Source organism: Rhipicephalus microplus, chromosome 1, assembly GCF_043290135.1.
Source record: "Rhipicephalus microplus isolate Deutch F79 chromosome 1, USDA_Rmic, whole genome shotgun sequence".
In the NCBI taxonomy this organism is placed as follows: Eukaryota; Metazoa; Arthropoda; class Arachnida; order Ixodida; family Ixodidae; genus Rhipicephalus; species Rhipicephalus microplus.
In genome coordinates this window covers 95,669,400-95,691,624 of record NC_134700.1, presented here as the reverse complement: position 1 = coordinate 95,691,624, position 22,225 = coordinate 95,669,400, and the positions used below count along the sequence as shown (strand labels likewise).

The window sequence follows — 22,225 nt, the reverse complement described above, 5'->3', positions numbered from 1 at the left end:
CCATATGTTTAGAACACAAGAAACTTTGATTAACGCATACTCGCTGGAAACGCAGCGTAACTAAATAATAAAATCCCAAGTTGAGGAGGCCCCTTGGAGACTCCTCTAGCCACTGCAATCCCGAGTAGTATTACAATATAATTGTTCATCTGCTCACGTGCACAGATTCTTTGAAAAAGAAAATAAATGCGATGTCGTGGTAAAATAGGCCTTTTCCTAGTCCGAACAGCACCTCAAGTGGAATCAAAACTGGTGGCCTTTGTACTCTGAAATTGTCCGCCGCATGCGGGTAGGCAATCTTTGAGTCTAGCGTTTGCGCCTCTCTTTGGGAGAATGATTTGCATGTTTGTGGCACCAGGTATCGCTTGGTATGCACGTGTTATCAGGTTTTCGTCACCAAAAACCATGGTGCGTGCCTCTTCGAGGTTGGCGCTCATTACCTACTCAGAAAAGGCCCATTACCACGAGAACGCTTTTTGTCGCTTCATGTTCATGTTTTCTAACCGAACCGCATCCTTCGATGACAATGTTTCAGGTCTAGCACACGCATGGTTATGCGTTATCAAGCGATGTCTTACGCGGCAGCGGTTAGCTGTCGTTTCTGCTTACTAGGTCCCCCTTAGTGGACGACTGGTAGTGAGGCTGTTACGGCTGCCTAATATTGATAACATGCGGTTACACGATCGTCAACAGCGCTGTGCCTAACATGTCGGAGATGCACCGACGCGCTCATCGCTGACAGACATCGTGCCTCATGCACTTTTGATGTTTATCTCTGCTTTCGACAATGTTTTTAGCTATTTGTACACAGCGAAAATAGGGAAAACGAGTTTTTTCCCGCACAATAGTCGCATTGAATATTCGAATTTTTCGAATATTCTAAGTTATTCGAAATTTTCAAATACAGAATTTCGGAATCGTATACGAATATTTTAAATTTAATATTCGCGCACCCCTAGTTGACAGAAAAGAGGCACACTCACAACTGAGCGTTATTTTTGCGTTCATTGCATGGAAACAGACCCACTGTCTCTATGTATTCCCAGTTTGCTTTTAATAAACGAATCTAAAAGATATATGTAGCATTCATCAATTGATCAGAACACTTTAGAGCTGCTCACCGAGAGGGAGTACAACATCGATAAAAGCCTTCAACCGGACACATACGACAAGATAAAAGTACTAATAAGATCTAACAGATGTTGGTGAGTAACCACAAGAAAGTTTCATGGTGTTAGTGCGGCTCTAACAGTGATAGACACCAACTTTAAGTGGATGATGTAGGGCCCTCCAAAGACCGACATCCAGTGTACATCAAGTGCAGTGTTTGTTTGAGTGGCAAGCATTTGTCACAGGACTTCGACGAATCATCAGGGTGTTGTCTTGACGATTCAGGGTGATGTCTTGGCGATATCAGGATTGATGAGACACATTCATGAACATTAGAGAGTAACCATCGCCTGTCTATATTTGAGCAAGGCATCTTCAAGTGAAATAAACCTTATCAAGTTGCACGGTTGTTGCTGGTGGCAAAATCCTAGAAAAGGCCGAGACGGTTTCTTGCACACAAAACCATTCTTGTTCTGCACACGAATCTGATGTCCTCCATATTCACTGCTAAGTAATTTATCTCTCTGTTATCAAATTTTCCATACTCCCTTACATCTGGCTACTGCTCCTAATGATTGACTGCAGCTCTCACAGGCTTGTCTTGTGCCAGTTGGATAGCATATGCCAACAATGGCGGGGTCCGACTCCATCCACCCGGCTGAGACAAGCACCTAACCTTTGTCACTTTCCCGTCTTTCCATTTTTCCTCCATGGTTATTTTTCTACTTTGTATCAATAATGTATATCGATGCTCATTTAAAAAAATTAACATTTTACAGTTTTCGTTTACTTTTTGTGTTCTTTCTTTTCTATGTAGTTGTATCATCAGGAAATGACTGGACTAAAAACACATCTCGGACCATACACACATGAAAACTGGTTCATGCAAACTTCGTTGAATAGGTTGAATGCGCTAGTTGAAATATGCTTTGTACATTAGCGTTGTTCTTCATCACGATGATAACACTGCATTAACTTGCAGCGGCTTCTTCCAGAATCTGGCTCTATGCTTGAGCAAGAGGAGAAGCACCTTTTCCCCCTCAGGTGTTCTAATCCCTAAGCTTCTTGGGGGTTTTTGCAAGTGATGGCTTTCATTTTTTTGATGCTGTATTCGAGTGGTCGCTCTGATACTCCGACTCGGAGTACGCCGATGCGCCGCTTCCCCCACTCCGAGCAAGAGTCACCGCTCCTTAACCGAACGCGTACCCGATTTTGGAGTAGCACGCAACCGTGGCGCCGCGGCGCGGCCAAAACGGCAACTGCAAACAGCCAGGCCGGCCCAGGTGTCTCAACAAATGGCGACCTCCGGATCGGACGCGTTAGCTCCCAGCCGAAGTTCCCCGACATCAGCCGAGCGCCTGTTATTCGCTATGATTGAAGGTAAGTTGTAGCATGAGCTCTGAATAGTAATCCCAGCTTTTTTTTTTGTCTGATTGGGTAACCGTAGGGCCGGGCTGATCTCAAAAAATGTAAAAGAAAACGCTCTGAATACCGCGTAGCTGAAGCGAGCGCACGCATCCCGCCAAGTTATCTGAAATCGTGTTAATAAAACATACGGCCTCTGTAAAATGAACTGTTAGCAGTTATAGCGCGCAGGTTTTGTCAGTTCACACTGTTATACTGGAGCAAGCGCAGTGGGCAAAATGACATGGGAAGAAAGCGGGATGTACCGATCATTTGCTGCTACGACACGAGTGCCGAGACTGGTGCGCTTTACGCGTTCGTCGTTGTTTCCGGGGGCTGCTGTATTGCGCTCTTAAGCGAATGGAGTCGGTGACGGCGAATGTCAAGGAGGCCAACGTTTCACAGGATCAGTGCTTTAATCATCATGTGCTCACGTCTAACAAAGCAGTCAACAGCTTGTAAACTATTTGAGCCGTCGCATTCATTGTGTTTGGCGTCTTCGCTGCTCTAATATGCGCAATGTAAAGTGCTCAGGACGGCTACATTTCTTACACGATGGCTGTGTCGTTTGAACTTCCTGTACCTGTTGCATTCTCTCCTACAGGCACTCCACCGAGCTCGAATGCTCCGGACGGCGACTTAACTGCGGATGGCAACGCAACATGCTCTGGTAAGCCACCTGTTTATTTAATTGATCTTTACAACAAATATGGACTCTCTCCAAAGAGCTATGTGTCATTTTGCAACTCAACAATTGCAACGCACATTTCATGGTTGCTATACTCAGATAGGTAGTAATTAGTCACATTTGTATCCACAGCGCCAAAGGCTACAGGCCAGAATTAAAAGTACACAGAAGAATTAGAACTATCCTGGCTCAGTAGGGGCTAGTATATACAATTACTGTTAGTAAAATCTGTCAGCTGCATGCGATTAATCGCCATGTGGGGTGGCATGGAACATATCACATTTTTTTTTGTTTGGATTGATTGCTTATCTAATTCGCTTATATTTTTTATTGTTTCATTCTCAGTCATCACGAATCAGGACATCTGGTCTCATTACAGTAGTTAAAAAAGCTGCTCTGGTCTGCTGTCCATCTCATAAGAGGCAAAATATTTTGAAAATACATCAATTGTTCTGTGTCTTACTCTAATCCTGGCTTTCTCTCCTGTGAACAGCACCCTGGGACGAAGGCGAGACACGGCTACTGCTAACGCTGTACGCCCAGTACAACAATGAAGTTGGCCCTTTTAAAAAATTTCGAACGAAGCGGGCAATGTACCAGGAAGTTGCCAAAGAAATCTTGAAGATTCTGGGCATAAGCCGCTCAGCCGAGCAATGCGACTCGCGCTTGAAGACCATAATAAGAAGGAAAAAAAATGAGGTAACAAATAACAGGACATCAGGTCGAAGTCGCTGCAGGGTGTCCTACGAAGAATTTGCTAGGATTAGGGCTCTGGACGACAGTATCGAGCCAGAAGTCCTCCGGGGTGTCGGTACAGTTTCGTACAAGGCCGCAGCTGTCGATTCACCGAGCACAAGTGCTCAGACAACGGACAGCTCGGGGAGTGCTGACCCGAGCCCTCTTCCGTCATTTCCAGAGACTGAAGGGGACTCCAGTGGGAGCAGCAGTTTGCTGGAAACAGAAGGCACCCAAGCAAAAAGACCAAAAAAAGATCGCGCAACTCGAGCAGGCACGCGCCGAATGCAGGACATGGCGTTCTTTTTCCAAGAGATGAGGAAGATAAACAAAGAGCGCGAGCAGAAGAAGGAAGGGCGCGAAAAAAGGCGAGAGGAGAGGCACCAAGAGCTCCATAAAGCCCATCAGGAACACATAGCGGCACTGAGAGACCTTGCAAAGAACAGTGAGGGCAACTAGATCAACAAAATTTAAAAAAAATTTGTAGTTATACGCACTTTCCATTATGTATCTTTCGTGTATGTGCTTGAATTCTTACTACATATACATTTTTTAGTTGATTTGTTGTGCCTTCGTGATTTGCACTTCTGACACTTGTTTCATTTGTTTTTTTCCTTGTCTTTATTCACATCTAGCGCTACAAAAATTTTTGTAAACATTTTTGTAACTATATGCACTTTCCATTATCTATTTTTGTCTTGTATGTGCTTGAGTTCTTACTACATATACATTTTTTAGTTGATTCATGTTGCCTTCGTGATTTGCACTTCTGACACTTGTTTTTTTACCTTGTCTTTATTCCTTTGTGTGTTATAAAATGTTGTCCCACCCCCTTTGTAATGCCCTTCGGACCCTGAGGGTATTCTAATAAATAAATAAACTCTTTCGCTTTATTAAAGGAGCAATACACTTTGCGAAGATGTTGCGCATGTTTTCACAGGGTGGTGTTTTCACCTGCTCACGTCAGTGACGAAGCTGCTGTGCCAAGTCACTTCTTTTCAGTTCCCCTAGGCGTCGGAGTGAGCTTTCACGCTCTGTCAGTGGCTGTCTGTTTGCTTCCAGCTCAGCACGGTTCTCCCTTATGTGCAGAGCCAGGTCCTGCCTTCTTTCTTCTCTCTCTTCATCAGTGAGCAGGTCCTCCACATCTGTGTCTCCAGTGCTCAGGCATATATTGTGAAGAACACAGCAGCCTACTATGAACAGTGTAATCTTGTCGACTGTTGTGAGTTCCACGTACCGCAGCTGCCGAAATCTCTGTTTAAGCAGGCCAAATGAATTTTCAATCACGACCCTTGTTGAGGTATGGCGGTCGTTGTATGCGGTTTCGTCTGCAGTCATGTTGCCGTAGTTTTTGTACGGTGTAAGCAAGTGTTCCCGGATGGGGTATGCAGTGTCCCCGAGGATGTGGTACCTGTTGATTTCGCAAAGCGTAGGCAAATCCTCTTGCACAGGCGACAGCTTCAGGACTCTTGCGTCATGAACTTTGCTTGGGGGGCCCGTGAAAACGTCCTGAAATCTCCTGTTTGAGTCGCAAATTCCCTGCATTGTGATAGACACCTGGTCGTGCCTATTTATGTAAGTCGACCTGACTTTGTTGACTGGGCAGCGCACAGGGATGTAGGTGCCATCAATGCACCCAATGACGTTTGGAAATCCTGCAAACTGCAAAGAGAGAACGTATGCAAGTGTAGGCTTCTACGTGGCATTCACATGGCCATTACTGTTTGGTAAAATACATTGTCAGCGAGTGCACTGGTACACATAGGTGAAAGTGTGCTACAATAGTCAGGTATTCATTGTGTTAATGACTGGTCAATTACCTTTTCATTGCAACCAGTGCTGATTTTGTATTACTCAAGTATTTTTTGCAACATACTTTTAAATTCCAAATCCCAAAAAAAGAAGGAAAAACCACTGCTCACTTTCTTGAAATCCCTGGCCAGAGCCTCCTTGTCAGGTGCGAAGTAAATCACTTCTGGGGCAATGGCAAAAAGAAACCCAAGCACCCTGTCAATGACAGTGAGCTGTGTGGAGTCTGCCATGTTGAACAGCAAGGCAACCTCCCTGATTGAGGCCTTGTTGACAGCGTATCTAAAAAAACAATTGCCACACTGCTAAACTAGAAAAAACTTCCTTTGCCACCATTAAAGCAAAGGTTTAGTTCATCATATGCACACATGGCAAGACAATGCGTGCAGACTGCAAAATCATGGATTGACCTAGCTGCCATTACATGGTAACAATAGGGCTTTAGATTTTTTTTTTGTTTGACGTTCGACGTTTGATGACCGTTAACGAGACTACAAAACACTGACGGGGTTACTCTCACCCGCACAGGAAATTCCCGAAGGCTGAAACACCACACTGTGCCACAAGCTTCGTAATATGGAAGATGTAGCTGGCTTACCAGAGAAACGAAAGAATGTGCTCTTTCGGCGTCTTCGCGGGAGCGCCTCCGTGGTGCCGGTTGAAGGGAAAGAAATCGGACTTCTCGAACTGCCTGATAAGGTTGTAGCAGGCTCTCCGAGGCAGGCGGAAATTCCTGCGAAACTGCAACGAGCATTAGACCTCGAGACATTAATTTGATTTTCAGCTTACCTGCTCTTCAGAATAGGTGTGCACAACCTTGCGAACGTATTCCTGCACTTTGAATACTGGAAGTGGTTCAGCGAACAGTTCGGCGAACTTCGTTGCGTAAACGTGCGAGTCGTCGTCTGAGCTGCTGTCCTCCTCGGCGTGTATTTCGAGCTGCAGAAGTAGCGGAGACGGTTCCCCTACACTCAATAGGCGTCTCCGTTTCGACATGATGCGGAGAATAGCACGAGAAGCAAAATCGTCGAAACACTCCCACAACTAACCGCCAGTTAGGCCTCAGCGAACGCCACCGACTGGGCAGGCGAGCGGGGCGAGCCGCGGCGGCCGGGGTGGTCACGTGACCCGATCGCCTCCAGATTTCGGCGGCACTCCAACTTGGGAGCCGGAGCAGTCGGAGGCGCTCGGAGTGGAGTACGACGCTCTGAGACGACCAACCGAACATACGTCTAGCGCTCGATTTCGACCACCCGAACACGGAGTCGCTTTCCGGAGTGCTCTAGAGCACTCTAAAACGACCACCCGAATACAGCATGAAGCTTTCTTTTGCTCCCGAAATAATAGTCGACAGGCTTTTTGAACTTTCAATTTTTTATTTACCCAGAGTCAACTTTTATTGCTGGGGATGTTCCCTTTGCAGAGAATACAGTATTTCTCACATCACTATGTTGTGTAACGCAAGCGATGGTGCAGTCATAGGGAATGTGTAGCATGCTATAAGTATGCCTCCTGCACTGCGGGCTGTGCCAAATTTGCTTTCCAATACAGTCCAGCATGCTTTCAGTAGCGAAAACATGACATACTGGCTTGCCTGGGTGCTGCTGCACTTCCAAAATACTATAGCTGTCCCTGAAGGACAAGTTTAATTTCGTAGCAGCATAAACAGCTTTCCTAAAGGTTCGCGTGCAAGATGTTTTCTTTAAACATGATTGAATACATGAACACAGAAAACAAGTCCTTCATTGCCTTAGCGACACAAAACTTTTTGTTGTCACAAATAGAATGATGAAAAAAGGACATACCCAGAAAAGAAACTTTTGTCAAGCAATCGGCTGTAATTTGTTTTGACAGTTTCTATGGGTCACTTATTTTTGCTTTCACACCAGCAGCAGCATGTTCTTCACAATCAGCAGCAATACAAGCTGTGGGATCAAGAGCGCACTTTAGGCCACTCGTCTTTCTTTTGCATTTTATGCCTGGCATTAGCTGCATCCTTGAACCGACTCCATGGTGGAAGTGGAAAAGGAGTCAAAGAGGTCCACTTTCTTGACTTGTGGTGGTTGGACATTAGGTGGTGCTTGAAAAACTTCCTTGTGGAGTACTTGTAGACAGAAAGTGCACTTGGGCGAACAGCTAGTGTGGCCAAATACATGTAGAAGGCTATTCTACTAAGCAGCACAAATATGAAAAAAATAATAAAAAAACATGCTAGCTTGGCATCAACAAGTGAGATCCTACTGTTACTGCATGTGTGATTTGGTTTGAGCCTCTGGGTAGCATGGAACAGGCAGATTAGAGAAGAGAACATTCGGCTAGCGAGATAGGCCTCCGGTGCACGACACCTTCAAGTCTACCGCTGCGCCACAGTAGAATAAACCCCTCTCGTAAACGTAACAGAGTGGTGGAGGTGCTAGGTAAAGCATGTCGATGAACGACGGAGTCACAGCTGTTTGAACTTTGCCGGAGCCGTCGTCTTGCTGGTCTGCCACCGACAACAACCGTCATGGCCGAGAGTGAAGGTCACGGCTTCTCAACCACGTAAAGGTCAGTGCCGCTTGCACCTCGGTATCGCTATATGGAACCCCGCCTGTTCAAGGGAAGAGCAGGAGAAGATGTGGATGCGTGGCTCACACATTACAAAAGGGTGAGCCAGTACAACTGCTGGGCCCATCGAGCAATTGAGAAATGTTGCGCCGTTTCTCACGTAAATTGCCCTGATGTGGTATGAAAACCACGAAGATTAACAACGTGGGATGGTTTCGCTGAAGAACTTAAGAAATGCTTCGGCGACTCTGATTCCAAAAAGAAAAGCGGAGAGCGCATGTTGGCTTAAAGAGCTGACTCCTGGAGAAATGTGTACCACCTACATAGAGGAGGTTCTGATGCTGTGGAAGATCATAGACCCGTATATTTCTGAAGAAGACATGGGCGGACACCTCCTGAAGGGTATAGCAGAGGACATCTACAATTTTGTGATAGGTAGGAAAGACCTCACTTCCGTCTCCGCCGTTCAACGTCACTGCCATCCTTTCGAGAAGCTGAAAAACCGTCGTATTGCCCCGAAATTTGGTAGGCTGGCTAATGTAACAACGGTCGCCAGCGTCAACGTGAGCCCGCCTGCCGACCTTGCCGCTACTATCAGGGCAACAGTGCGCGAAGAGCTACATCGGCAAGCCATATTGGTCGACGACACCATCCATCACCGCCTACCTGTTCATCCTGCTACCCGGTGCTGTTCGCTCCTCTGCCACCATCGGTATGTGTGATGGACGTTAGCGAAGCTGGAACTTCGTGGCCACGCCGAGACTCATTCGCGCCTGACCAGTGGTATGACCGACGCCTTCGTCTTGGCCCCGCTCCACAGAGGCGGGCAGTTCCCGTTCACAAGCTGCTCCACTCCGTTGGGGTAGGCGACGTTACACAGCGGAGCGCTCTCAGCAGTGGTTCGGCGAGCGACCCCTACCCGTCTGCTACAACTCTGGCGTCGAAGGCCACATTGCCAGGTAGTGCAACTACCGGTAGCCGCAGAGGTAAGATTGCCCACCGAGGTCCCACCTGTCCGGCTTTGCACGAGCACCAACGTTCCCTGGAAGCACATCTCACGAGATACTAAGGCCGCTGCGAAACCGCTCTCCGGCCTCTGACCGCAGTCTGACACCCTCGCCAGTCCCTCGCTCCAATCGGTCGCCGTCTCCTAGGCGCCACTACCCTTCGCCGCCTCCGGAAAACTAGTCGGCGCAACCATTGGAGGTGAGGTCGCTGGACAGTCTTCTATTTCCACAGAAATGCCTCCTTCAATTGAAATGTTTAAAAATAAGGTCCGTGTGCTAATCGACGATGTCTCAGCAATGGCCTTAGTGGACACAGGTGCAACCATATCAGTGATGAGTCTAGCATTCAAATTCCTTTTTGGACGAAAGGTCATGTTCCGTTGGGACCGTGCTGATACGTTTCGTGGAGTGAGCGAAGATGTCTTATAACCTGTTGGTATCTGCACAGTGACTATTAGTTTTGGGGGCCAGAATTTTACTTCTGATTTTGCTGTTCTCTTTCATTCAACGCATGATATAATTCTAGGACTCGATTGCCTGAACCTTTGTGGTTCCACTGTCGATTGCCGCACAGGAGAGATTACAGTAGATTCAAATGTTCCAGTAGCGTTTATGAAAAGCCGGCCTTGTATGGAAGGCACCCTTTGCGTGTCCATGGACACAACTGTACCACCCTTGTCTGCCTAGTGTGTTCCTGTCGTCAGTTCCCCTGCAACTGAGATGGCATTTGATGTCACGGTAGAGACCATTCATCTCAGCTGCATAAAGAAAAATGTTCTAATACCCTATTGTACGTTGTCGGTTCTTCAAGGGCATACTGGTTTTAGGGTGATCAACGGCTCCAATGAACCTTCGGTATTACCAGAGGGTCTACAACTTGCTAAGATCCGTCAACATCAAGTGTTCTTCCTTGCCATCCCTACAGAGAGCAGCGATTCTCCGGATAAACCGGATTCTGATCATCTGCACGCCAGGGACACCTCCATAATGGCAATGATTGACAAGTCTCTTAGCACCAACGAGCATAATGACCAGGCGAGTATTCTACACAAATATGCTGATCTTTTCAATTTCGCACAGCTACAGGCTCCACTGTCATTCCCTGCTTCTCGTGTAAAGCACCGCATAGATCAGGCATACCATGGACCTCTCCGACAAAAGCCATACCGGGTATCGCCTTCGGAACACGCAGTGATAAACGAACAGGTTGGCGAGATGCTAAAGAAGAATGTGATTTAGGAATCATGCAGCCCGTGGGCCGCGCCCGTAATATTGGTCAAGAAGAAAGATGGAACATGGCGATTTTGCGTTGACTACCGCCGTCTCAACGCCATCACAAAGGACGTATACCCACTACCTTGTATTGATGATGCTATAGACTGTCTTTCATCAGCCTCCTACTTTTTGTCTGTTGATTGGAGGTCAGGGTATTGACAAATTCCAATGCACGAGGAAGACAAACAGGAAACGGCATGTGTTACACCAGATGGACTTTTTGAATTCAACGTGATGCCATTCGGACTAGGCAATGCGCTGGCAACTTGTGAGCGCTTCATGGACAACATTCTGTGTGGTTTGAAGTGGGAAGTATACATGTGTTATTTGGACGATGTTATTTTTGGGCGTACTTTCTGTGAGCACAACACTTGTCTTGACCTCGTGCTGAACTGCCTAAGCAAAGCATGCTTGGTGCTCAACTCGAAGAAATGTCATTTTGGAGAGTGCCAAACACTCGTCCTTGGACACTTGGCGAACAAAGAAGGCATACGGCCGGATCCAGCGCAGAAGGCTGCACTGGAACCATTCAAGCAACCTCACTCAGTGAAAGAACTGTGCAGCTTTTTGGGCCTCTGCTCATACTTACGTCGATTCATTCCTGGATTTGCCAATATCGCGCTCCCACTCATGTGCCTGCTCCAGAAAGGCGTGCCATTTGACTGGACTCCGGAATGTGCATTCGCTTTTTCTGAGTTGAAGTTCCTTTTGAAATCCCATCCAATTCTTAGACACTTCGATCCTCTGGCTCCCACATCCATTGATCTGTGATGCTAACCAGAAGCAGCCATGATCAGTCTAATCATTACAACCACTTACACAATTTGGTGTCGTTCTAAGTAAGCTACAGTGAATAGTTTAATGGCTTTCCCAAGATATACAAATGCTACTGAATTGCCACCAATATTCAGTTAAGTACAGAAGGCCCATAAAAATGTGGCCTTGTTTCTGATGTTTGTTGTGTATGCCACCACATAATGCATGGCACGACATCGGAAACCACTTATTGAACTGTATCCAAGACTCTGTACCTCATGGCAAAACAATGTTGTTGCTTTTGTGAAAAAGGGAGGGGTTGATCGAAGCATACTGCAACATGAATAAACAATCATAACTATTTAACGAATCAATGAAGTGGGGCTCATCTCATTTGATTCGTAAGACCAGTCAGTTTTATATCCAAAGAACTCAGATTTTTATGTAGAAATGTCGACCTCGTGCTTTATACAGCGTTGAATGCACTTTTGGAAGTTCTTCAAAGTGGACGTGATGTCTTTTGGAGTCACTGTATATTGTCAATTATAAGTAGACTCCGAATATAAGTGGACCACTCAACTTTCAAATCCTTCTGGGAGGGGGGGAAGGAATTGACTTCGAACACAGCCTCAAGTTGTGGCCACAGCAGCTGACCAGATAAGTTTTCAAAAGAGGGAGTTATGCAAATGGGTTTTTTGCATTCTTACAGTTTGCAAAGAACCAGACCCTCTTTTATGAGTTTTAATGGTACCTGCAGTGAGCAACACAATGTAAAGGAACCTGCGTGCTGTGTTAATGCAGGTAATATTGTGTAAGGGGAGTTATTTGAGGAGATAGTGGGCAAAGGATATTAGGAGTGTGCAATGAGCTCTTAAGCTGCTAAAGTTACGCTACTAGGCACAAACGTGACCGTCATGCCTGAATCGTGTAGGACGTCTGTGCATTCAGCTTTTTTTGTGTTCCTGTTGTTTACAGCGGGCCACTGCTTTAAGGGTAAATGCTAGAGGACCACACATGGTTGAGGTCTTGTGTTCCTGTGCTGGCTTTGGAAAATAACTTGGGCGGAATGAGGAAAAATGCGTGGCACACCATCTTCCTCAAGAGCCCACTTATCATGCGGCAAGACAACTATGTCAACATGAACTTTGCGCACATAGTACTTCGCAATATCTTCCTCCTGAAAGTGGAGCTTCTTATTCAATGTTGGTATAGCCTGTCGGCACTGTTGAAGCGGGCATCATTAGCGGGCAACTTTAAAAAATATGCCTTCTGTTGGCCATGGATTTCGTCGAATGGTAGCCACCTCATCATTGAGTTGCTAAGCCATGAGGCATGTTTTCTCACATTGCAGAACCGTCACATACCACCATACATACACAGTTGCGATGATCAAGCATGTAGCTGCTAATTATGTATATAGCTCTCAGGCATGGCAATGACTAGCAGGGTTTAAGGCTTAAGAAAAAAAAAACGCCGAGCAGCTGATTATACTTACGTTAACAGCGTCATTGCCAAACCAGACACCACATTGATAGCTGTCATAATATGCTACACACCACACAAGTTGCATTAATTTAGACCTTCGTGGGACTCACAGGGATAGCCATGCTAGCTTTGGTAGCAAATGACCATACTTACCTTCCACGCCGCCGTCAGACCAGTTAAATAGCGATGAGCATGGCAGTACAGGGAAGGGCGACACTTGCTGCACTGCCACTTGCAAACTGAAAGGGGTAATGAAGCAGTACTGGTGCATGCATACATGTTTGGGCCACATTTAAACTGCACATAATTTTGCCTTCTTTACAAGTTAAGGTATGTTCCACCTTTTTAGAAATCTTTTTGGATTTTGATCATAAAAGTATTGCTTTGTGTTTGTCTTAAGAAGGTCTTTTTAAAAAAAACACTTCAAGCATGTTGCGCAAGAAAAATGCAACTAATCACAACTTTCATTTGTGACAGTTTTTTACACACTTACTTCATCTTTGTTCCAAATAATGAAATCGCAGTAGTCATGTTGCCACACAGACAGCTATACTTGCACTCAGAAGTAGTACTTAATTGTTTCCTTAAGCTCCAAAGAACCATCTTTTTCAGTAACGTATTTGTTAAGACCTCCTAGTTCTGGTCTCACACAATGAAATTATTTCCCTTCAACAAGGGCTTTGCGATTAGGGGCACATATCAACGACTACTCTGGTGTTGAACCGAGAAGGACAATAGGTATGTGTAATGAGTGCGAATAGGTATGTGTAAATCATTTGCACTGTGCAATATTTTTCGTTTAAATCGGAAGTGATGGTGCAATGACTGTAGGATGTAAGAAAAGTTTAAGTTCTGTCATTTCACAGTACAATAATACTTTTTGCTAAAAACGAGAAAAAAGGTAGAGGTTTATTTAAAATTATGTATCACATAACTATTTATGTAAACTTGTTCAAACTTGATCATAAACTTGTTCAAAAAAGACTGTGAACTAGGCTCCCGTGTGGGGAGCTGAAACATCTTCTTAATTTTTGTGTATTTTACCTTAGCCGGTGTTTTGCTACTTTGCACTAACAAAGATAAAAGTAGGCAACATAAAGAACAGGTGGAAGTGGAGCTGCTTGCACATTGCTGCGGTACCCACACATCATCGGGATAAGGGGGTAAGCAGTTGGAAGTCTTTCTTTGTTGGCAAGATGAGCAGCCAGGTACAGTTCTACAAACTTGTGGTTATCGAAAAACCCTGGAACATGGCTTCCTTGCTCGTCTCTTTACAAATGATGCCATAGGCCCCACCATAGGATCAGCGGATTCCTTCTGTTATTACTGGAGGAATGTGGTCCAAGGATTCATAATACATTACGCAGCAGTCCGCTGTTTTGTGCTGACAACACAGAGGATGTTACAATAGATAACACATTACCATTGTTTTCTGTTTTTTCATATTCCACCAACATCTTACGCTCTGAGATTTCAGCCTCCCAAGTTCGCAATATGTATGTTTATTAGTGAATAATGATCTCCCTGAGCTGCTGCGATGCACCCTAAACTGCTTCTTATTGTATGTTATTTCTTGATTTGATGTTGTCATTGCCATACTTACTTCAGAAAGAAGCCTTTTGATAAAGGTATTAGACTTTATGTTAAATATGACATCAGTGCCGAATAGTAGAGATGGTACTTCATGCATTTACGAGTGCTTTTCCCAATTTTCTGAAATGGGCTTAACCACTGTATGGGAAAATGGACCATACTGGAACTATTTGGCAGTCAGTTCTCTTTTCGATCCGCCAGTCGTCAAGTGGCCTCGGAATAGCTGTGGCGATTGTATGCCCTCGTTGGTGCTGTTGGCGCATTGACGGACTTAAGAGCTGGTAGGACAGGCATATGCAATGAGGGAGAGGCCACGGAAGCGGTGTTTTCGGCTGGCACTGGAGAGTGGGAACCAGAGAGGGCAGCATTCTTGGCTGGCTGCAAGCTCTGGGGATTCTAGTGGTTGGTCTTAATGGTGAGCAGTCTTCAGTAGTGGCATCACCATGTCTTCAAAGCTGGGGTGAAGGCTGCTGGTGACAAGGACTCTCCAAGGTTGCATGTAGAGATAAGCACTTGGTTGAAATAAAAGACGCAGCGAAGTTCCTTTCGATGGCAGAAGCCGCTCATTTGATTTATAACGATGGTTGCTTCTGCAATGAACCAGTGTACAAACTGTTTTGTATATTCCTCAATGTTAGCGGTTTGGGGTGATAGTTAGTGGCAGGCTGGCGCAGAGCTACAGGTTTTGTCGCCTCTGGTGAATCCCATAATTGAGCCATTTTATGTCTGCTGGGGCCTGCGCACCACCATTGTCTGCAGTGGCCACGGTTCTCACATAAATCACCAGCCTCAGCAGTGTCTGTGGCAAATGGTGAAGCAGGGTGGAGGGGTTGTTGAAGCTTGCTCCATAACGGTAATCAGTGCACACATGCAAGTTACAGCGGTGTGACTTGTCAAGGCCCTTTGTGCAGTTCAGAACACCATCAGTTAGCACTCTTTTCTGCTCAAGACACCAAGGTTGCGAGTATCTCCCCTTGGGAAAAAAAGATCAGAAGCGCTCTCGGAATGCTTTGACAAGTGGTACCTTTTCAAAAAGTTTTTCTTAAGCAGTTGCTTCGACTAGTTATTCTCAAAAGGGCAACACTTGTCTCAAATGATGGGAACGTGTGATCAAAAATAAAATGTCTCAACTTCTTGCCAGCAAGCATGGTGTGTGCCTTTTATAAGCTTAACAAGCTCCCCATTCATATTGTCGATTAAGTAAGTTGAGTAATTTCATGATGGTATCCAGACTTTTGCGCATTCAACAAGGTGTAGCAGAGCATGTGTATTGAATGTCAAGTGCACATTTCTGTAAATATCTTAAATATCTAGGTACTCTTTAACAAACTGTGAGGACTTGGCAACATAGACAAGGGGACGATAAGGCGAAAATGGCTTTAATAAATAGGAGCTATGACATCAATGCAGTCATGGAGCGCGCGTGCGCCTAGGAGCACGCGCACGCCTTTTGCAACCCCCCTGTTGGTTCGCTGCTTTTAGAAGCTTTCTCTTTTATATGTTTCTTTTATGGAATGCAGACATGGCCTTGCCCTTATTCTGACTCGCCACCATAAGCTTTCATTTTTTTTTTTTTTTGCAAAGACGAACTCGCCCAAAGCGACATTCCTGTTACCGTCACTGACAACCTTTCTTTCTTTTTTTTTTTTTCATCTACGAAATAGCTCACAGCCTCTTTGACTCGTCAGATAATACCATTGAGTTGGCAGGTAGGAATTTCAATAAAGTATCTTTTGATGTAAGTTGGCTTTCTTTGAAAAAGAATTGTGCTATTATAACATTTCTCCAATGAGAACAACCGAGAACAGAAGTGATCTAGCCTATTATTTGACAATTATCTGTAGAAGTGTTTCATTCTGATTTCCAAAACACAAAGTAATAGAAGACCACTTCCGTCTTCACTATACCGATTCAACCTGAAAATTGGCTGCATCAGTGCAGCCACTGAAGTAAAATGTAAATTATGTCATGTTTCTAAAAACAAAAAGTATCCCTCGATTATACGGCTGCCATATTTCAAGTGTTTAAATTAAACTGGAGCAATCACATCAAAACATTCGCCCCTTCTCTTGTATAGTTGCTAATAAGAGTACAATTTACCCCCCTCCCTGTGTGAGAATACTGAAATCAGGTTCTACTAACTGCTTTATTGCTCTTTTTTGGTAAATTTTCAGTCAAGTGCATATTTTTTTCATTGCTGACCTTGAATTTGATGGTACTAAAAAGTAGCTTGTGTATATTAATAAAAATACTTGTACCTCAAATCAATAAAATAGAGTTTATTTATGAACAATACATGGAAACCAGCTACCTGCTGCTAATAAAATTAAAAACCCTGTAAACAAAACAGTCACGGACACCATATTTTTTTCTGTGGACTGAACACGATTGGGCAATTTCACTTGCAAAGCTTTAAAACTGTGTGGAAAATTTCGAAACAAGGAATAATGCAAAGTGTATTGTTACAGCTTATGCACCAGGAGCGAGTTTCCTTCCTCAACTCCTTCCCATTTTCTCCTCTCGTCCGACAGCAATTGAAGCATTTCCTCGTTGGTGCTGCTTTGGCTTTGCTTGGCGGGATGTAAGAAGGAAAGTGCCATTCCTCGAAACGCACAGGGTCAAGGACTGCAGACGGTCGGCTTTGCTTCATCTTTCTTGAAGCATCACCGTACCTATTTAGATTCGACTCAATTAGAGAAAGGCAGTAGTCAAGGTGGTCCATCTTCCTGCCATCTTTTTGGTTCAAGACAAAAGTTGAATGTAGCTTCATCAATCAAGTGGCCAAAAATGTTCTTGTAGCATATCTTCGGCCGCTTTCTAGGGACAAGGTAGTCGGACAGCATCTGATGACTTGTTCACATCACCCATGGTGTGATTATAATCATGCACGATGCTTGGCTTTGTGATGTCTCGTCCTTTCGAATCTTCGACTGTCTTCAGGCTTGCAGTGTGCACTGGCTCATAACAGATACTAGTTTTTTGTCTCGCCATTGGAGGGCAATATATTTACCACTCTGGTAAACATGAACCTCTCCCTTCTTCAGCTTCTTCGTCTGGAAAGCTGGAGGCATATCTTTTCTGCTTGGTCTGACGGTGCCGTACACATTTGTGGGGTGCTTGATATGGAGGTCGACGAGTTCTGGCGAAGTGTAGAATTTGTCTATCGTTGGGCAGTACCCCTTGCCTAGCAAGGGCTGGATGAGCTTCGTAACAACTTGGGTTCCCATTGATAGACAAAGTTCGAGATTTGCTGGTGTGCCGAGATTTGTGCCTTTTCTTGTGTACACCAAGACATCCCACACATATCCCACAGATGCCTCACAAAGCAAGAAAAACTTCAAGCCAAATCTTGCTTTTTTTAGTAGGATGTACTGCACCCATCCTAGTCTTCCTTTGGAAAGCATTAAACTTACAAATAATTGATATGTCTCTTTCCTGTATATATGCCGAGCGGTACTTCTGCAACAATCACTCCAAAAATGGCCATATCTTGCTATGCTTCGGCTGCGGATGGCCGCTGAGGTCGGTGATGCTGGCACTGTCCACAAAGTGCAACATTTCCATAATTAGCAGAAACCGGTGGCAGGGCATCACCTCTCTAAAAACAGGCGTAGACCATTTGCAGAAAGGAGTGGCGCTGATGACACACGGCACCGGACTACTGCTTTAGGCGGTGCCTCAGAAGAACGCTGCAAAAAAAAAATGGCGCTATTTCTGGAAGCAGCAAGATTGGAAATATTAAAAAGAATCTGTGCATGTACATCACATTTAGCGACGCCGGAGCATAAAACCGTTTTTTTTTGTCTAGTAGCTTATAATGCGCATACCTGTAGTTTTCTTTCGTTTTGCGTTTTTAGCAGCAACATAAGGTCGTCTGGCAACTATGAACAGTCGGTGTTTTGCTGTTTTTGTTTTTTGTCGTGCTTTTTACATGGCTGCGTCCAGCTGGGTCAGTGACGGCGTGCCGCGTTTCATCGTGGTCCTGCGATGTCTCGGCGCAGAGACAGAGATAAAGCAACAGTTGAGGTGGTCCTGACTCTTGTTGCCCTCGGCTCTATCGAAGATGAGCTAAACGCTGCGAAGGCAAGAGTGATGAGCCTCAAACAAAGACTCGTTATGAACAGCTTCATTTTGACTGCTTCCGCACTGTCCCCCCGAGCCATCAACCGCGAAAGGTGGGCCTATGTGCGCAACGAACGCTGGTTCGAAGACACATTGCCGTGATTAGGCGACGGCCACTTTAAGCAGTGTTTTCGAGTGAGCCCAGCCACCTTCCGTTTCATTGCAGACAGCCTATGCCCTTCGCTAGAGAGGGTCACAACTAATATGCGCAAGTGCATTGCGGTTGAAAAGGTGGTGGCCATCGGCTTATTCAAACTGTGCTCCGTGGCAGAGGGCCGAGTCGTGGCCAGTGTCTTCGGCGTCGGGCGATCGACGGTGAACGACATTTACAAGGAGTTTTGCGAAGCGATCGTTTCTGTCTTGGAAAGCGACTGAATCAAGATGCTGAGTCCATCTGAGATGGTTGAACACATTCGGGAATTCATGGCCGTCAGTGACTTTCCTTAAGCTGTAGGAGCCCTCGACGGCTGCCACTTCCCAGTTTCGCCGCCACAAAAACATGCCACTGATTACTATAACTACAAGGGGTGGTAAGTTGATTTGGCCATTTTGGTAATTAACGTTCGCGTGTAAGGCATCGCACCTAAACATCCGAGAAATCCGCATGTGAACATGTGAAACATCCGAATGTGAACCATTCCTTGTGTGCGAATTGTAAGTTACAAGCTACCTATAGGACTCACAAATTGGTCTCCAGCAACGTCAGTTTCTCGCTAGAATATGCAGCGGCGCATGTTTCTTGCAATTACAGGAATCCAATGGAGAAATCCTCGCTACAAGATTTCTAGAAAACAACAAAGTCTACTCAGAAAAAAACGTAATTGTGCACGCAAGTAAGTGTCGTCAAATGAGAAGCTTGTTGCAAATCACATTTGAGGCCTTGAAGCAGCTGAAAAGTTTTCTCATAATCAGAAACATCAGATGAGAATTGGCAATAGTACCTTGCAAAAGCCGTAAAATGCTGCGAAGTGTTAAAGTAACCAAGACGAGCATAAGTTGTGATCGAGATAGTTTACCCGATGTATGTACTGTTATTTAGACGTATGTGTGTATGACTTCCACCTCTGAATGGTCTAAGCTAACGTGCCCATTTTTTTACCCTTGTGCCTTAGCAATCTGTTCATTATTTGTTCTCACTACATTGATATATTTATATCAACATCGCTAGCATTTTTTAAACCAGAGAAGTGTTCTTACCGACTTTGACTCTTATGTTAATGACTCTTGTGTTAATTTTTACAGGTACAGCATTATTCTCCTGGCGCTTGTAGACCACAAGTACCGTTTCAGGTTTATAAATGTTGGTGTCACTGGAAGATGCCACGACTCTCATGTGTATCAAATGTCGAGCTTCTCCGGCATGGTTGAGGGACCACTTTTCAAGGCTCCGGTTGTTACAATAGGAGGCGTTGCCGTGCCACCTCTGGTGCTTTGTGACCAGGCCTTCCCACTTACACCTAACCTCATCTAGCCATTTGGACACAACACCCCACTTAGTGCAGAGCAGAAAAATTTCAATTACCACATCGGTAGAGTGAGACGTGTAGTAGAAAACGCCTTTGGAAGGCTTAAGGCAAGATTTCAACTCACATCGAAAAGAATGGAATGCGACATTGTAAATGCTCGCCTCGTGATTCGCGCATGCTGCGTGCTCAACAACATTTGCGAGCATTTCAGCGATGCTGTTCAGCTTCAATGGCTCCAGGAAGTGAAGCAGTCCGACTCCCAACTGCCCCAACCAGAACGTAGCAGCGATTCACAGATTTGAAATGCAGTCAGTGTGCATTCTGCACTTGTGAACCACTTCAGCCAGAGGATGCAGACCCGGGCAGCCCGCTCCTAGAAATTTCTTTGTGCTGGCATTTGTAAATAAAAAGAGTGACAGTTTTTCTGCCTCATGTTTTATTGATGAAACCAATGAGGGCATTTACAAGCTTTTCTTGAAGCTGCAGGTGTTTTGATCTTAGCTCTACCTCGGTTTGCTGAGCCCGCTCCAGCTGCTCTCGTAGCATTTTTGTTCAGCCAGCATAGCTTCTTGAGATTCACGTGCTGCGCTCAGTGGCCGCCGTCGCTTCCTTGCTGCCCATGCTGCCATACTTGTTGCAGGGCTCTGAGTCGACTGCGTGGTGGGTGCAGGTGGTGGCATCTGTTCAGTTGGTGTTCCTGGTACCGGCGTGCTGTCAGTTTCAATAGCCTCGGAACTGACTCCGCTCTCCATTTCATCGATCATCTGGGAAAATTTAAGAGAAAACGGCTACAAAGATCATACAAAAAAAAGGAAATTGATCTGAGAGGCAGCACACCACAATCGTAACTCTTGATAATTACATTGATGAAATGAACAGTACAAACAAGGATAGACTTTCATGATGTTGGACAACATTGACCGATGCTGCATATTCAGGGTGAGGTCATACAAATGTTATGTAGGCTAGTTTATAATATCATTAACAGAATTATGCGACTTGCAGCGCATGTAGCCAAATAATCTGGAAGCATTGGCGCATATGCATTCAATGTGAGTGGATCACGAAACGGTAGAAGTTAGGTAAACACCAAGATATTTGTATCGTGTATCATGTAAGATATTTGTGTTGTTTATATGGTACAAAAAGGTAGATGCAGCACGTTTGTGGCTAAAACAAACAATTTTACATTCATAAACGTTAAGCTTCATTAGACAATTACACACCAAACAGGAACAAGTTCTAAATGTCGGTGGAGGACTTGGTGATCATCGTTAGCCTTATAGAACGATAGAGATTGCAGTCACATGCGAAAATGTGCATGTGTGAGTAAATATTGCTCGGTAAGTCATTAATGTACATCAGCCATGATACATGATATATACTTTCAGGTAAATTGAAAACTTCTGCGAGTCCAATTTGTTCAAAACATCAGCCTATACAATAATTCTGGTGCACTAGTACTTGTATTGATTGCAGGGAAAGTGCACAATGGTGATTTGTTTGTTACACACCTTCTCAAGAGTGTCGCTACTGGTGTCGCAGCAGCTTTCCTCCATGAGGGACGGGTCATTTATTGGTAGGCAGCCAATGAACCTCTTCAGTTTACTATAGTAGGGCCCCGTTGGTGGTGAGGAGCCTGTTGTGAGCTCTCGCTCAATTTTTCCAAGAAAAAAAGATCACAGTCGCTTTCAGTTATCAAGCAACATAGGAAGGCCCCATTATATTATGACCAGCACAGAAATATATAAATACAACCTATGCAAGCTTTTCATAATTTTGTTGCTACCTTCGCTTACAGGTGATACAATACAGCTGGCACCTAGCAACATGCTTCGTACACGGCTCAGGGCACCGATCTTGAAAATTCGGCCTGAGTGGTAAAATGTTTGGTTACTTCTCAAGCATAAACACTCATGTGACTCGAGGCGGAGTAAAGGCTGGAACCCAGTTTCCGACGCAGAAAGACTCTTGTACCGCTTCTTACGAAGGTGAACACGTTTAATTGACATATTTATCCAGGTTTTTTTTTTCAAAAAAAGAGCGCAGAGACGCGCCTTCACATGACAAGAGTGTGCCAGCAAAGGTCAGAGAAAGCCCAGCGCACACCCGACGCGCTTATCACCAAGCGTTCTTGTGGGACGCGGACCGCGCATGGTAGGAACGCCATTGAGCATCAGTTGCCGCGCACTCGCAGGTACCGTGGAGTCCCGCGTTCCTCGATATGC

At 45.1% G+C, this 22,225-nt stretch overlaps 1 protein-coding gene across 1 annotated transcript; it reads left to right on the top strand.

Moving 5' to 3' along the window:
• The first annotated feature begins 2,370 nt into the window (after nt 1–2,370).
• Nucleotides 2,371–20,418, top strand: LOC119178482 (uncharacterized). Its single transcript, XM_037429691.2, has 3 exons — nt 2,371–2,490; nt 3,119–3,184; nt 3,696–20,418. Exons 1-3 carry the CDS (start codon nt 2,406–2,408, stop codon nt 4,394–4,396), a joined length of 852 nt encoding a protein of 283 aa, XP_037285588.2. The 5' UTR covers nt 2,371–2,405; the 3' UTR covers nt 4,397–20,418.
• The last annotated feature ends 1,807 nt before the right edge of the window (nt 20,419–22,225 follow it).